The 17,582-nt window shown below is 44.4% G+C and overlaps 1 protein-coding gene across 1 annotated transcript; it reads right to left on the reverse strand.

The window, feature by feature from the left end:
• Window positions 1-13,437: 13,437 nt before the first annotated feature.
• On the reverse strand, window positions 13,438-15,844 carry ID2 (inhibitor of DNA binding 2). The gene is made up of 3 exons (XM_067703761.1): window positions 15,356-15,844; window positions 14,976-15,039; window positions 13,438-14,203 (listed from the first exon to the last, which is right to left on the reverse strand). The coding sequence occupies exons 1-2, from the start codon at window positions 15,701-15,703 to the stop codon at window positions 14,983-14,985; spliced, it is 405 nt and encodes a 134-aa protein (XP_067559862.1). The 5' UTR covers window positions 15,704-15,844; the 3' UTR covers window positions 13,438-14,203; window positions 14,976-14,982.
• Window positions 15,845-17,582: the final 1,738 nt, after the last annotated feature.

The raw sequence follows: 17,582 nt of genomic DNA on the forward strand, positions 1-17,582 counted from the left end.
AAGCGTCAGTCACTTACACGATCATGAAAAAGGCAAGAGCTGTGACTACAGCAGTGTGACAAGGGCTGGGGAAAGAAGTACTTCGGGGAGCCAGTCACGTATTCTGAAAGACAACTTGAACACAAGGTAAGACTTTAAAATCTGTACCATGAATTCGAATGACAAGTGGAGAAATCAAAGGCTTAGCATTTGTTCTGGTCTTTCAAAGGAAACTGGACAAAAATAGCATGGATTTGAGGAAAACAGTAATTGGTGATGAAAGGTGGTGTTTTCTCTGTGACCCAGAAACAAAGTGTCAAAGTTTGCACTGGAAAATTACAACATTCCCAATATCCCCAAAAGTGCACATGTCAAAGTCACAAATAAAAGGCCCGTTGCTTTGTCCCTCAGCCATCTGTGGAACGTTCAAACCTGGGGGTCAAGAGTCCATCCAGCTCGTCACACACATGTGCTGACGGTCCATAGGGTGCCCACAAAGCAGAGAGTTGCACAGGGCCTGCGGCCTCACCACATCCAGGATCCAGTTGAAAGGGGGCTTTCTGAGAAACAGTGTCTGGCCCAAATCGGTTACCAGATGTATCAGTTAGTTCAGCCTTTCCCTTGGGATGTTTGTGGAAGGCTGGTTAGGTGAGGATGTTGGCAGGTATTACACGAAAAACTGGATTTTTGGTCCAGTAAGTTTAGAAAGTCCAATCAAATAGTTTTTTTTTAAATTTAATTTTATTTTATACAGCAGGTTCTTATTAGTTATCCATTTTATACATATTAGTGTCTACATGTCAATCCCAATCCCAATTCATCCCCCCACCACCCCCACCCTGCTTTCCCCCCTTGGTGTCCATACATTTGTCCTCTACATCTGTGTCTCTATTTCTGCCTTGCAAACAGGTTCATCTGTACCATTTTTCTAGATTCCACATATATGCGTTAATATACGATATTTGTTTTTCTGACTTACTTCATTCTGTATGACAGTCTCTAGGTTTTTTGTTACACAGTTTCTTAGAGCTTTCCATGTGTATTTTGAAACTCCAAGAAAAGAAAGTGATGTGCAATCTCTTCCAAATATATCCCACCCCAAATCCTTTTTACCCCAACAATGTGTAGGACAGTATTCCATCCTGTAAAGGGCCTTTTGCTTAATTAAGGCCCTTTCCTCCAAAGGACTTCTGGAAATATCAGTAAAGCAAATCCACCGTTGAGCACATTAAAAAAAAACGATGGGCTTCCTGTTTAAATGATTCCAGAGGAGGAGAGCCACCCGAGGCTGGTCTTCAGAGCGAAGACACTCATTTGGTTAAGTCTAAGTACTCGCGCTTTCTGTTTGCTAGTTACTTCACTACCAGTCAGGAATGGGAGAATGAACACATGCATCTCTTTCTTCTCCATCCTGACGTATCAACCTGTAAGGTCAAAGAGCTCAGGAAGGAAGATGACAGCAGGGGAGAAGTTTCAACAAATATTGTAATCCAGAAAGGCCAGGGGGGTGAGGAGACTTATCAGAGAAACAATCTATGTCCTGGGTGCCTGCCAACAGGCCCCTAAAGAGAAGAGACATGATGTGTGGGGCCCTCAAACGCCCTGAAAGGCTCTGGGAGCCCAGGGACGCCCCCTGGAGGCAGAGGTGAAAGTGGGATGAAAAATGGAAGGTTGGCTGAAAGTCTTCCAAGGCCATCTAAACCCCCTCCTCCTTTTGTTCCCTAGATCATCTTTGGGGAAATGTTCAATCCCAGTGATTCCCAGTTCTTTGCTACCAATAAAATGGAAGCTAGATGTAATCGAGTTGTCACGGGGTAGAATACTAAAAATAAAGTTTGATAATGAATTGCTACATAGTTTCTAGCATATAACTTGGAAGAAGTTATGAAAGAATGACGTTGTTCTATCAAAACAGCTTCCAATTCCATCTACTTCTTTGTGTGAGTGAGGTTTCTTGGCACTTAAATCTATTCAAACAAAAATACCAGGATTAAAATTCATGCTGAACTCTGGCTCGTTCTATACAAAAGTAACATTCATCCATGGATACTTAAAATAATTGAAAATATCATTAAGAAATGTATTTCCTGTAAAATATTATCTTAATGTTTATAAAAATGTTAAAAGGATTTAAACATGAAGAAGGATTTGTGATAACTGGAAACAAAAATGTTTATAATTTCAATATATATATGTTCTTTTGCAGAAAGGCATAATAGGGTAATCAATGATTTTTAAATGCAAACATATATTACATTAGAACAAAATTTTGTGGGAGAAGTAGATAGAAATACTAGTTCAGGGAGAAAAAGAAACTGTGAAATTTTTGACTTCTAAAGAAGAAATGGTTCTTGTATTTTAAATATGGTTAATCACAACTATCAAATTGCACCGATACTCCAGGAGACACACTTAGAATAGTGCAATGAATTTGTGTGAAAATTTATTTTGCAAACTTATTACAAAAATTTAAGTGACAAGTAAAAACTGTGTGAGCACATAGATGGTTTTTCAAAATCCTTTAAGGAGGTTATACCAAAAAAAATGTGGAGATTATAATTCTTAGACTGTGTGATACTTCACCTCTTCAGATCATGTTCATGTTCTCCACTGCTATGTAAGGAATCACCCCAAACTGATTGGCAAAAACCGCAACAATTATATATATTTTAAATATATATATATATATTTTAAATAAATAAATAAATAAATATATATATATATATATATATATATAAAAAATAAATATTTTTGTCACAGTCCTGGGATTGACTAGCTCAGCCAAGTGTTCCTACTTAGGGTCTCCCATGCAGTTGTGGTCAGATGGTGGCAGGGCCGGAGGCCTCTCAAAGGCTTTCTTGCTCACAGGTCTGATGGGTGACATGGTGGCAGCTGGGGAGGCAGCTGTAAGTGCAAAACCCCTACACAGCTTGGGCTTCCTCACAAAATGGCAGCTACATACCCAGGGTGAATGTCCTGAGACTGAGAGAGAGTGGGTATCAGGCAGAAGTTATATCACCTCTTACGACCTAGCCCTGGAATTCACAGAGCTCCTCTGCTGTTGCATTCACAAAGTCCAGCCCAGGTTCAGGGCCAGGAGACAGACTCCACCTCTTGTTGCAGGAGTGACAAAGTTCTAGAAGAGCACGTGGGTCCAGGAATGTTTTTGCAGTCAGTTTTGGAAAATACAAACTGTCACGGATCACCACAGGGATAAGGAAGACAAATAAATCCTCTCCTGTGATTCTGTCACGGCAGAAAAACGGATGGAAAAATAGCTCTTTTACACACTGGATGCGTCCAGCCTGATTTTAGAGAGCCGTTCATCTCCCAGGGCAGGAGAATTACAGGGAGCATGATGGAGCTGAAAGGATCGCTCGCTTTGCTTCTAGTGAGACTGAGACCTAGTTAGTGCACATGCTTGCCCACACCTCCCGGGGCTGGGGGATGCCAGCACCAAGGGTCGAATGCTTGCAGCCTCACCTCCATGGGCTGCCCAGAAGCTCTGTGTTCCATTCAGTGCCTGTGAGGATTAGTCTGGGGCAAGAAACTGTCTTGGTTGAAAATATTTGAAATCAAGTAGATATTTTCCCTTAACATTGAAGCCTTCAACATACTTTTGGTGTGTAATTGCCTCCATTTTTCCCCCCCAGAATGATTTTCTTCCTTGGGAAATGTCAGTTAAAATTTACACCCTTACTGTAGTGAAAAAGATGTAAAAAATAGAAATGGCTTTCTTTTCAGACATTGTCACTATCTCTCTCTTGCATATGGCTTCCAGTAAGAGTTGTTTTTTTTTTTTTTCCTCCTATTTCACTGATGGTTTGGCTATGGAATCTCAGAAAACTTGGGCTCTTGCCTATAACTAAGAATGTAAAGGCCTTACACAGAAAATGTTGAAGTGTATAAGAATCAATATATACTATTTTTAGATTGCATATCAACATAAGACTTAGAATTCAAGTCCCTTGTCTTTATCTAGATGCCACACAAAAGCTACCTCCTTCCTGTGTATAAAGGTGTGGAAATGGCCCAAGGGCCACTTTCAACATTTCCAGAACTTTGGTCCTTTTATCTATTTCAACCGATCACTTGGACTTGAAGGTGTCACTTTCAATGGTGAGACTGGAGAACACTATCAATTGTGTATAATATGTTTCCAGTAATTAAAATACATATGATAGCTGGGCAGGGGGAAGGAAGAACTGAATTTTATCCTTGGCTGTTATACCTTACCATTCCATTTATCAATAGAATAATCATCTCAAGTCCAAAATATTTAATAGTATGGTTTCCTATCTCTAGCTAGCTAGCTAGCTACCCTTTTAGATATGCCCAAATTATCCCTCCCGTTGTAGAAGTGAAAATATTATTTACCTCACTTCAAGGTTCTGCTTACAGCCAGGTATTGAATCAGGTAGGAATAATATTTGGGAAAAGTAAAATGATCCAATGAAGTTATGATGCTCTACGATGTGTGGTTACTTAATATGCTATTTTTTCTTGAGTTCAAAAAACCAAGTTAGTTGTGGTCTTGTTAATAAGTTTAAAATGTATTGGCTGCAACTAAAAAATACACATGTCGTCCATTGACATCTAGACATCTTATCAGCTGGAGGAAATGCCAGCATAGTTCCTAAATTGAGAGTTTTAGTGACACAGCAAGATAGACTGGAGGAGTCACACGGCCAAAATTATCACTGCCATTTCCACCAAATGTTTCCAAGGAACTTCTAAAATGGTGCCTGTGGTAGGAAGTTGGCCATTTCCTCCTTTTGGGACCTCCGGATTCCAGCTCCTGCCCAGACTGTGCGTTCTCTCCACTGTCAGCAGCAGCAAAGGAATCAGGACCCCCAGGCTGGCCCTGATCCTACCCCACCCCCTCAGCCAACATTCTTAATAAAAAGACCTTGTGGCCACTCTCCAAGATGGCCCCAGGGACCCCACCTTCTGCTGTTCACACCCACACCCTGGTGGTCCCCCCTCTTTGTACCCGGGTTGGTCTGTGTGACCGAAGGTGGTGGTCCGTCACTTCCGTCACTTCCGAGATTTGGTGGGTCAAGGCTGCAGCTTCTGTCTTGGACATTCTCTCCCTGCCTCGCCCTGGGGGAAGCCAGCTGCCCTGTTGTGAGCAGCCCTACGGAGAGGTCCCAGGGTCTCTGGCCAAAAGCCGGTGAGGAACAGAGGCAACCACACAAGGGAGTCTGGAAGCTGATTCTCCAGCGCTGGCAGCCTTGAGTCAAGAGTCTTTGTCCAGAGCCATCGAGCAAAGCCACTCCTGATTCCCGACCCTCAGAAACCGTACAAGGTAAGAAACACTTGCTGTCTTAAGCTGCTAAGTTTTGGGGTGCTTACTTATGCAGCAATATAGGACCAATATATCACTAAAATTCTATTTTATTTATTTTTTGCTGTTTATTAATTTATTTTTAAATTTTTATTTCATATTGGAGCATAGTTGATTAACAACATTGTGTTAGTTTCAGGTGTACAGCAAAGTGATTCAGTTATACCTATACATGTATTTATTCTTTTTCAAATTCTTTTCCCATTTATGTTATTACAGAATATCGAGTAGAGTTCCCTGTGCTACACAGTAGGTCCTTGCTGGTTATCTATTTTACATATAGCAGTGTGTACATGTGAATCTCAAACTCTATCCAATCTATCCCTGCCCCCCATCCTTCCCCCGCGGTAACCATATGTTCGTTCTCTAAGTCTATGAGTCTGTTTCTGTTTTGTTAATAAGTTCATTTGTATCATTTTTTAAGATTCCTCATATAATTGATATCATATGATATTTGTCTGGCTTACTTCACTTAGTATGATTATCTCTAGGTCTATCCATGTTGCTGAAAATGGCATTATTTCATTTTTTCTATGGCTGAGTAATATTCTATTGTGTGTGTGTGTGTGTGTATATATATATATATATATATATATCACATCTTCTTTATCCCTTCATCTGTCGATGGACACTTAGGTTGCTTCCATGTCTTGGCTATTGTAAACAGCACTGCAGTGAACATTGGGGTGCATGTACCCTTTCGAACCAAGAGTTGGTGAGCCATTGGAGTTTCTCCTCTGAGCAGTACGGGCTCCACATTGTACAGGGAGGTTGAGGGGTTGGGCCCAATGGACCAGCCAGAGAACTTCCACAGAGAGAATACAATTGTCAACTCAGTGTCAATTGTTAACTAGGGAACCGAAAAAGGAAAAAAAGAACTCTAAGGAGGTAGCAGGGAGGTAGTGACTGCAGGAAGCATGTCGCTGTCTGGGCTGAGGGCACGGGGAGAAAGGCTGGAATTGTTGGAATGGTTAAGACCCAGAAGCCTTGAGGAGGGGATGCTGCTCACTGGTGCAGGGGAGGGTTCCCAGGGTCCTGCTGGCTGTGCTGGCGTCCCAGGGAGGGGAGTGCTTGGAAATCTGCATAATGGACCCAGGGTATGCATGCTGCAACTAAGAGTTCACATGCCGCAACTAAGGAGCCCACGTGCCACAACTAAGAACCAGCGCAACTAAGTAAATAAATAAATAAAATTAAAAAAAAGCCAAAGCCAAATCTATTAACTTGGAGCATCTATTATTTCATACTTTTGCATTGTGACTTTGGGATAGATTCCTAGGAGTGGGATGGCAGGGTCAAAGTGTAAATGCATATACGATTTTGCTAGATATCATCCAATTCCTCTGCACAGGGGTTGTACCACTTTATTATCAACAACGTACAGGATTTGTCAACACAGTACGTGGCCACTTTTGGACTTTTGTCCATCTGCTAGGTGAGAACTGATATCTCATGTCGTATCCATGTGCACTTATTATGAATGAAGTTGACGATCTTCGTATGTTTAAAGGCCACTCTATTACTTCATCTGTGAACTCTTTGTCTTGTGTTGTTGAACTTTTTCTTCTCAAGTTTTAGGACGGATATATGTGTGGCCTGCCAGCTTGACTAAAGGCTTGTCTACTATTTAGACATGTCTAATGTTCAAGTTCAAGTTGCTTGCTCACTCCCCTCCATTGCCACGACCCTCAGTAAAGTTTGTCCTGTGTTGGATCTTCTCATTCTATCCTCTGTGTCTCTGGCCTTGATTTCATATTTGTGATATCTTTATCTCTTTGTGCTACGTTCTGGGATATTTCCTCAGACCTATCTCCCACATAACATAAAATTTACCACCTTAAGTACATTTAAGTGTATAGTTCAGTGGTACTAAGTACATTCATATTGTTGTGCAGCCATCGCCACCATCCATCTGCAGAACTCTTTTCATCTTGCAAAATGGAAATTTTATACCCATTAAACAATAACTCCCTCTTTTCCCCTCCCCCAAGCCCCTGTCACCCACCCTCCTTACTTTCTGTCTCTATGATTTTGACTACTCTAAGTACTGCATGTAAATGGAATCATACAGCATTTGTCTTTCTGTGACTGACTTATTTCACTTAGCATGATGTCCTCAAGGTTCACCCATGTTGCAGCATGTGTCAGAATTTCCTTCCTTCCTTCTTAAGGCTGAATAACATTCCTTTGTATGTATAGACCACATTTTGCCTTCTATTCATCTGTTGATGGACACGTGGGTTGCTTCCACATTTTAGCTATTGCAAATAATGCTGCTATGAATACAGGCATGCAATATCTCTTTGAGATCTTGCTTCAGTTTTTTGGGGTGTATACCCAGAAGTGGAATTGCCGGACCGTACGGTAATTCTATTGTTTAGTTTTGGAGGAGCTGCCATACTGTTTTTCACAGCAGCTGTATCATTTATATTCTCACCAACAGTGAATAAGAATTCCAACTTCTCTACATCTTCCCCAATACTTGCTCTTTTTGGGGGTGGGGGGGGGACGGGTTTGGTGCATTTTTTTTTTTTTTTGATAGCAGCCATCCCAATGGATGTGAAGTGATAGCTCACTGTGATTCTGATTTGCATTTCCCTAATGATTAGTGATATTGATCATCTTTTCAAGGTTTATTGGCTATTCATATATTTTCTTTGGACAAATGTCTATCCAAGTCCTTTGCCCACTTTTGAATTGGGCTGTTTTTGCCGTTGTTGAGTTTTAGGAGCCTTTTATATATTTTGGATATTAATCCCTTTTATATATTTTGGATATTAATCCCTTAGCAGATATATGACTTGCAAATATTTTATCCCATTCCATAGGTTGCTTTTTCACTCTGTTGATAGCCTCCGTTGATACACAAAGTTTTAAATTTTCATGAAGTCCAATTTGTTCATTTTTATTTTATTTTTATTATTATTTTTTATTAATTTATTCATTTTTGCTGTGTTGGGTCTTCGTTTCTGTGCAAGGGCTTTCTCTAGTTGTGGCAAGCGGGGGCCACTCTTCATCGCAGTGCACGGGCCTCTCACTATCACGGCCTCTCTTGTTGTGGAGCACAGGCTCCAGATGCTCATGCTCAGTAGTTGTGGCTCATGGGCCTAGTTGCTCCGCGGCATGTGGGATCCTCCCAGACCAGGGCTCGAACCCGTGTCCCCTGCATTAGCAGGCAGATTCTCAACCAATGCGCCACCAGGGAAGCCCTGTCTATTTTTATTTTATTTTATTTTTGCCTGTGCCTTTGGTGTCACGTCCAAGAAATCATTGCTACATCCAGTTTTGTGACGCTTATGCCATATGTTTTCTTCTAAGAGTTTTATAGTTTTAGCTCTTATGTTTATTGTCTTTAGTGCATTTTGGGTTAATTTTTGTATATGGTGTTAGGTAAAGGTCCAACTTCATTCGTTTGCCTGTGGCTATCCAATTTCCCCAGCACTATTTGTTGTAAAGCCTGTCCTTTCCCTATTGGATGGTCTTGGCATCCTTGTTGATCATTTGACCACATATGTGAGAGTTTATTTCTGGGTTCTCTAGCCTATTCCACTGATCGTGATGCCTGTGCTCATGCCAATACCACACTGTTTTGATGACTGGAGCTTTATAGTAAGTTTTGAAATCAGGAACTGTAAGTGCTCCAACTCTGTTCTTCTTTCTCAAGATTGTTTTAGCTTAAGGGTCCCTTAAGATTCCATATGAATTTTAGGATGGATTTTTCTTTTTCTGCAAAAAACACCATTGTGATTTGTCAGGGATTGCCTCAAATCTGTAGATTGCTTTAGGTGGCATTGTCATTTTAACAATATTAAGTTCTCCAATTCATGAGCATGGGATATCTTTCCATTTTTTAATGTCTTCTTTAATTTCTTCAGCAATGTTTTGTACTTTTAATTGTACTAGTCTTTTGCCTCCTTGGTTATGTTAATTCCTAAGTATTTATTCTTTTTTGATGTTATTGTAAGTGGAATTGTTTTCTTAATTTCCTTTTCAGATTGTTCATTGTTAGTGTATAGAAATGCTCCAGAGGTTTTTCATCTGGGTTTTAACTTTTGCATTGTTTTCAACTTCAATAACTATATCTTGGGATTGTCTTATGTTTTCAATTAGTTCTTTGATTTCTTTAATCATTTTAGTCACTTTCATCCTTTATAGTTCTCTTGTTCCTAATCTTTCTCTTCATTCTATCTACTGATTCTTTCTCACATGGTAAATTGTTTTCCAGTGGTTTAAAAAATTTTTTAATTGTAAACTTACGTTCAGCAAGCCATTAAATATGAGAATTTTGTGCGGTCTGTATGGAGGGCTTTTCTCTCCAGAGAAGTTTTGTATTTGCTACTGCCAAACACCCCAGAAGCATCAACAGCCAGGACCCATTTTTATGTTAATTTATCAGCATTAGAATTTCTGAAACTAACTGGGTAGTATATATTTGAACCCCCATTCCCCATGAGGGCAGATCTACGGCTATGAATTTGCAAGGGAGATATTTCTTTCCCCGCCTGAGCTCAGGCTGACAGACAGTCTTTCTTACGATCTTCCTGGGCTAGTGAGTAATATTTTATTTTAGTCTATACCTTAGCTGAGATTGCAGGCCTTCAAGGGTTCTGCGTGGTGGTCTCGGTTGCAATGTCCTGCTTCACATGGTTCAAACCCTTGTTTTCCATTCCTATTGGGCCCATGCCCCTAACTTGCTGAGCCTGGCACCCTCACCCAGGACGGCCACAGATGTGTGCATGCCCCTCACTCTGAATCAGCTCGCTCCACGTGTCCTCTGCAGGGTTCTCTGACGTTCTTGTGACTTCAGGCTGGTACCCCTCAGAGTGCCTATGTCAGTAGTTGGCACTGAACACACCACCTGCTGCTAAGCTTCTCAGCAGATCTTGCTGCCTCTGTCCCAAATTATCTTTATGATGAAATAGAAGGACATTCAAAGCCTTGTCAGGACCATCTCCAGAAGGACACTCAGAGCCTGGAGGCGCCTCTCCAACAGCAGAGAGCGACAGAAAGGGAAGGGTGGGTGGTGAGTCAGGCTATTTGACTATTTGGGTGGTCCTGGAGCTGTGTGCCCACACTGTGGAGAGCAAGCCCCATAAATAATGATCCTTGAATTTTTTTTTAAAAAGCTCCACGGTATAGCTTTTTATTAACAAGAATGCTATTTCCTATTAAATTCAGAAGCCCCTTCTCCATTCCAGTAAAACACTGGGCTGAGTTGCTCTGTCCACTGACTGTTGTGTGCCCTTGTTCACTCAGATCACATATCTGAGTCCAGTTTCTGTAGGATGGAGAGACCACATGTCTGCCCAGCTCTGAGGATTTATCCATGGCTTTGAGGACTAAAAGTAAATGCAATCTGACCCACACATTTATTGTTTGAAGTCAGCGTGACCTTGATTCCAAAATTAGGTAAGGACTGCATAAGATACCACAGCTCAATTTCATTCTCAAAAATTCCAAGTAAAATATTGCCTAACAGAACCCAACAGTGTCTATAAAAAGTAATAATACATCATGTTCAGGTAGGATTTAGTGCAGAAATGTAAAGGTAGTTACCATCAGAAAAATTAGTGTCATACATTAGCGAAATTATATCAATAAATACAGTAAAACTACTCTACCAAATTCACCCCCAAATTATGATTTAAAATTCTCAAAAAAACCCTGTAACAATTGAAGAGTTCTTCCTAAAACTGATAAAGACTATATATTACAGCAAAATCCTAGAGCCAGGTCACACATGACGGAGTTTAACCTGTTCTCATTAAGGTCTGGAATAAGACAAGGATGCCCACCCTCACTCACCCCTATTTCTTTAACATAACATTGGAGGTCCTGGCTAAGGTTATTAAGCAATTCAGAAACAATAAAATTAAACAAAAACTTAAGGAAAGAGAAGGGAAAACGTTCTGGCTTTCATTGGACTTCACATTTCTTTTTTCTGCACGATCTGGTTATAATCTCTTTGAGGCCCGGGATCATGTCTGATACTTTTATTAAAATCCAGGACAGTACCTACTGCAGAGTTGGTGGTAGATACTAGTTTGTAAAAGGGGATCGTATCCAAGTTATGAAGTAGTAAAGATGAAATAAGAGTCCCATGTGGAAACGACTGTACACATGCTAGAGAAATAGGCTTTCATGACATCATCATTCATTTTCAAAAGCTTGTGTCTCCCCGGTGATTTCTCCCCTAACTCTCCAGCTGATTAACTCGGGTTCCAAGCCCCCAAGCCCCAGGCCCCTTAGACCCCGCTCGCGAACTGCCTTCCTCGAGCCAGCCAGCAGGTGGCGCTCGGCCTCCACCGGCCGGACCTCGAAGGGCCGCCCGGGCTCCGCCGCGAAAAGTCCCCTCCGAAGGGTGCCTCTTTCCCTTGACGCTGCTGCTACTCTAGGTCGTCGTCCAAAACTTGCAAACGGTCCCCCGCTCCCAGTGACAGTGCAGCTGTCGAAAGGCCCCGCCCCGGCCACACAGCTTCCCCCGCAAAGCCAGGGAGCCCGTGCACGAGACCCTCCGCCGGGGTCAGATCCCCTCGCCATCTGAGCCGACCACGAGAGGGTCACCGAGGCTGGGGGCAACCCGGGGCTGGCGTCTGCGCAGTCCCCCCGCCTCCCCGCCCAGAGGAAAGGACGGGGGTGGGCAGCGACCTGTCCTCCCTCCTCCCGCCCTTGCCCCACCCGGGTCCAGCCCCACGCAGTGTGGCCTGTCGTGCAGGGCGCCGGAGGGGCTGACGACAGGTGGACGGACGTCAGGCGACAGGCCTGAAGGGAGGCGTGGGTCGGGTGACCGGCTGCGCCCAGGTGCCACAGCCAGAGCCCGCTTCCCTGGGGGTATGATTATCAACAACAACGACGGCCCTGGTACTGTGCCCGGATCAAAGGACGGGCCCACCTGCGGACTAGCATGATGTCCACGACGGGGATGACGGGCAGGGCGCGGGTGATGTCCAGAGCTGCCCTGGCCGGCTGCAGGGCGCCAGCCCAAGAGGAAGGAGGCTCCAGGGCCGGGACCGCTGCCGAGGATGCGGGAACGTGGCAGGGTTCGAGCTAAGATCCCCAGGCTGCCTCTCTCCCCATCCTCCACCCCTACCCGGCGCTCACTGCTCACTGGTAATAGATTCAGTGTCAGGGCCGGAAACACCGCAGCCGCCAGGTCAGACTCGGTGGCGCCACCCATCACCTGCTCGGCTGGGCCTGAGAAAGTGGCCACAGGTGAGACACCTATCCTCGCCCGCCTGTCCTCCAGCTTCCTTCTCCAGTTCCAGTCCTCCCGGGACCGAGCTTCCAGAACCTGCCCCCCTCCCCTCACACCCCTGCGGAAGTGTCTTCCAATTTGAGAATATAAATATACGTACACATATAAATTTTAAACACGTATCTATACTAACTATATATTTTAAAGCCGGGTCCAAAGGTTGCCACGTGAGGGCTGAGGTGGAAACAGCCGGCTGATACTCTGTCCTCGCCTGGGCAGGCAGTGCGGCGGCGCAGTCAAGGGTGAAGGGCGGTTTAATAGCCACCTGTCTTGGAACGTGGGCCCCGTCCTTCTCGGCACAGGGGCAGCGCGCAGAGGCTGGAGCTCAGGGCCGGTTACAGCTGAATTCCCAGGGCAAAGGGTCATAAGGAGACAGGGGCACTGAGGGGTTTCTTTTTGCCCTTCCTCTAAATCTTAAAATCATGTTCTGAACTCTATAGAGTCTTTTGTCTTCTGATTCACAGCAGTTTCATTTACTCCAGAAGTGTCTTGACATCTACAGACACGTAGGCCTCCAGAGTCCACATTTATTTGAATGGTCTACCTCTCAGGAGTCACCACCACAGCAATTCCTTGGTTTGAAACCCAACCCCAAAGCAGAGAACTAATTCTTCCTTGACGGACTTAGAGAAACTTCTGGGTTTATAAACTTCCCAGCCCCTGTCAGCTCTCCTAAAAAGCAGCAGCGGCCCTTTGCCCCTAAGCGATAGCCCTGACCACACATACGATAAGGCATTTCTCAGCACACAGGTTTCCAACACTTAGGGGGTGATAGAAGGGATGAAGGAGGAGGGGTTAAATAAAATGGCGCGATAGAGACAGAAAGAGAATCTTAAAAATCATTCAGAGTCAGGTATTGACTTCAGACATGTTTATTATAATCTTATACAGTCTACATAAATTTGAACTTGTATTTATTTGGGTTCAGTTATATAACATAGCATAATAAAAATCAAAGCACTGGTCCTCTGAAATAAAGCAGGCAATCACCATTCAATAAACACACTTGATTTATTTTGTATAAAAGGGTTAAGTTTACAACTAAACTTTTATAAAAAGTTTAGCATGAATAAGTACATCATTACACTTTGTATGCAGAAATATACATTTCTGCCACTGTACAAGAAAACTCTAATTAAAGAGTTCACAAGGTTTCACTCAATATATATATATTTATATATAAACATATACACAGCATTCAGTAGGCTTGCGTCAAAAAGGTAATTTCTGACCGAAAGACTTCATTTAAGTAACTGAATACTGGATCCTTCTGGAATTCACGCTCCACCTTTGAAAAAAGGCAAAGTCTGCTTAAATTGGGCAATTCCTTGTGATTTTAACGTTTTCGCTCCCCATGGTGGGAATAGTATATAAAGAAAACCTTCCAACTGCAGAAAGGGCATTTAAAAGTCTTTTTCATAAATAACTAATATCACAGTCCATGTCAGAAAACACCCTGGGGAAGTTGATCATTCTTAGTTTTCCTTCCATTTTTAAAAAAGGTCCCTTTGACTTGTTCTCCTTGGGAAAGGGTTGAAAAGTGAGTTCAGCGCCTTAAAAGAGCCTGTGGAGTTGTTGTTGTTATTGTGCAAAGGAAACAAAAAGTCAGCGCCTGCAAAAGACTGGGAGAGAAGGGGGTGTTAGGAGATTTTAACCTAAGGGCAGAGGCGGTAGACTGGTGCCAGGAGGAAGCCGCAGTCTGAACACTTAACCAAACACTCAAACGTTGGGCAAACCCCGGCGTCCAGATGCAACACACACACTCGGCCTGAACAGCGCAAATTCAACATTAAAATAGCAGAGACTCGGGGGAAAAGCTTCCCAACGCCATCTCTTATTTGGATCTCCAACGGCAGTGCTCACAGGCGCCAGTCTGCTTCTTGTAACAATTATTTGATTGAAAACAGCCCTTTCGTTAACAGATAGGGAAGTCGGAATCCCACATCACAGGGTCTGAGGCACAGGGCAGCAATGCTCGGGTTAGCTGAATCCCAGAGGGCTGCAGTTTTTGGGAAGGAGGATCCCTATGGAATTTGTGGCGATAAGATTAATTATATGGAGGTTAGTACCTCATAGTACCAGAGCGATAGCAGAAAACAGCCGGAGTATGTTACATGCCCACAGAAGCCAGTACACATTTGTCTCCACCACCTTCCGAGTAAGTTACTGGCATCATTTTTTTTTTTTAAAGGTAAATGTCGTGGGATTTTGAGTAACAGGAGCTAGAGGCCCCTTCGTGTCTAGAGTACGTGTAAACAATGTACTACGTGTAATACAACGAAGTACACATTCATTTACCAAGCCAACATTTTTACAGATACGCAAGTACACACGCGCGCGCGCACACACACACTCCAAGCGCCAGTTCAACGCGAGGCACAAGCGAACACTCACCATTTATTCAGCCACAGAGCGCTTTGCTGTCATTTGACATTAACTCAGAAGGGAATTCAGAAGCCTGCGAAAAAGGAGATAAGAGGCACAACGTTAGACAATCTTAAGGAGAAAGGGCCTTTTTTAAAACAGCAAGTTCCATTAAACACGTTAATACTACATTCAGACTCGAAGACAGATGCATTAACAGGTCAGAACTTACCAGTAATTTCACGCACGACTCAATCTACACCATATTTGTAAATAATAATAATAAAGTTATTAGCTCATCTGTAAGTCACCGACTACGGTCGTCCGTCTGGACAATGGCTCTGCCAGGGGCAGCCCAGGCATCGCTGGGGGTGCGCGGCAGCGAGTGGGGCATCGGGAGCAGGTCTTACCTGAAAGGACAGGATGCTGATGTCCGTGTTTAGGGTGGTCAGCGGCGTCCTGGACGCCTGGCTCTGCCCGGGCCGCTGGTGGTGCAGGCTGACAATAGTGGGGTGCGAGTCCAGGGCGATCTGCAGGTCCAAGATGTAGTCGATGACGTGCTGCAGGATTTCCATCTTGCTCACCTTCTTGTTCTGGGGGATGCTGGGCACCAGCTCCTTGAGCTTGGAGTAGCAGTCGTTCATGTTATACAGCAGGCTCATCGGGTCGTCCACCGGGGTTTTGCTCCGGGAGATGCCCAGGCTGTGGTCCGAAAGGCTGTTTTTCCTAACGGACCTCACTGGACTGAAGGCTTTCATGCTGATCGCGGGGAATGAGAGACCGGGAGGAGGGAGCGGGCTGCCCCGGAGCTCAGTCCGCCGCCGCCGCCGCCGCCGCCGCCGCCGCCGCCGTCTGCGGAGCTACCTGCCCTCGGCACCGGGCTCGGCTCAGAATGAAGCTGAGAGCCCGGCCCGGCGGCTTTTATTAGGGCTCGCCGGGGCAACACGATCCGGCTTCCCTGCGTCCCCATTGGTGGAAGTCAGCGTGTCCATCAGGCCTGACGGGCTCCCTCATTGGCGGACGCAGGCGCGAGGCGAGCGCTCGGTCCTTCCGCGTTCCCAGCCAATCCCCGCGGGGTGGGCGGGGCGGGCGCGTGCCCAGCTCGGGTGGTAAATAGAGTACAGTAAGCGCCGGGCCGGAGGGGAGTGCAGGGGAGCCGAGGGGAGCGGAGGGGAGCACGGGAGAGGGGGAAGACAGGGGAGGAGAGGAGCGGAGAAAAGGGAGAAGGCGGTCGCGGACAGGGTGGGGGAGGGGGAGACGGAGACCCCGGGAATCTAAATGTGCATCTTAATTCTACTCCCAATGGCTAGGCAGGACCCTCCCCGTAAGGTGTCCCCCGACGAAGCCTCTACACCTCGGAGCTCTCAGCATCCCTAAAATCACAACGACACAGGCTAGGTCTGCACAGCAGAGGGAAAGTCACCACCGTTCCCTGCGCCTCACGGAATGTCATCAAGATAGAAAGCATTTCTGAAGAAAGTGAAAACGCAAATAAGTTTGCCATCGACAAGTGACTTTTGTAGAGTGAGTTCGGTCTCTTAAGATAAGGAAAAGCTTTGTAAAAAACAAAACCAAAAACACCCACGCGCGCATTCAGCGACAGGTTTAGTGTGGGATCGTGCAACCCGGAGTGACGCAGGAGGCATTATTGTAAACTCTGTAAAATGAGTACTTATTGGAAACCATGCTGATCGCTAAGGAGCTCTGAGAGGCAAGACTCTGGGTTCCTTTTGTAGAGCTGGGAAGGCTATTGTAATGATCCTAGTAATCGGAAGTCATTAGGAAAACTCGTATACTGGAGCTGTGTTTATATACGCGGCCCTTGAGAGGCTGCTGGTCTGTGTTCTGCAATGTAGGTGGCACAGTAAGGTGATTAATTATGCACAAATCGTGATTTCTGGTGTCACATTCCAGCGCCTGCTGTATTTTTAAATTTTTGCATAGGTAGGTGGCCCCAGCCATTGGTCGATATCTTCACACTATTTAAGAAAAAAAATCTGTCAGGTACCAGGTTGGGAATCTTTTCAGCACTAGGACTGGAAACAGCTTCAGTTTGTGTCTCCCCCGCCCCTCTTTTTTCTAGACATATTTTAAGACCTCATTCCTGCGGTCTAAATAAAACAAAAAGTTTGCAGTTATTTACTCAAATCCTTTTCAGTAAATTCACACATAATTCTAGCTTAACTGAAGACTACAATAAATTAGTTGTGTGTTTTGAAAATCATATTTCTCTAGAATATGCTAGAAAATCTGACAAAATATTATATTGGTAAGTTTACTTTTCTGTCTCAATCTCCATCCACCTCCTCTGCATTTAAGAAAGAGGAAGAGGGCAGAACTGGAGAAAAAGCAAAGCTTAATAATGGGGATACAGTATTTTTTCCTTCAGTGAATGATTAATTCGTCACCGGTGAGCCAGCTGGTCTGGTCTCAGACACCAGTTGCAGCCATGTGCCTGCCCCACGGCGTCTCTTTAGGGAGGGAGAGTTGGTGGCACTAGGGTGGATGTCACTTTCAGAAAATCCAACCACTTCAGTTTGGAGGATGGAGATGGTGGTTTCCTGACCAGCAGAGAAATCTGCTCAGGGCCTGGCTGGGCAAAGGCTGCCTGCGACTCTGTTCCTGACAGTGTTCCAT

This window comes from Pseudorca crassidens, chromosome 14, assembly GCF_039906515.1.
Source record: "Pseudorca crassidens isolate mPseCra1 chromosome 14, mPseCra1.hap1, whole genome shotgun sequence".
Classification (NCBI taxonomy): Eukaryota; Metazoa; Chordata; class Mammalia; order Artiodactyla; family Delphinidae; genus Pseudorca; species Pseudorca crassidens.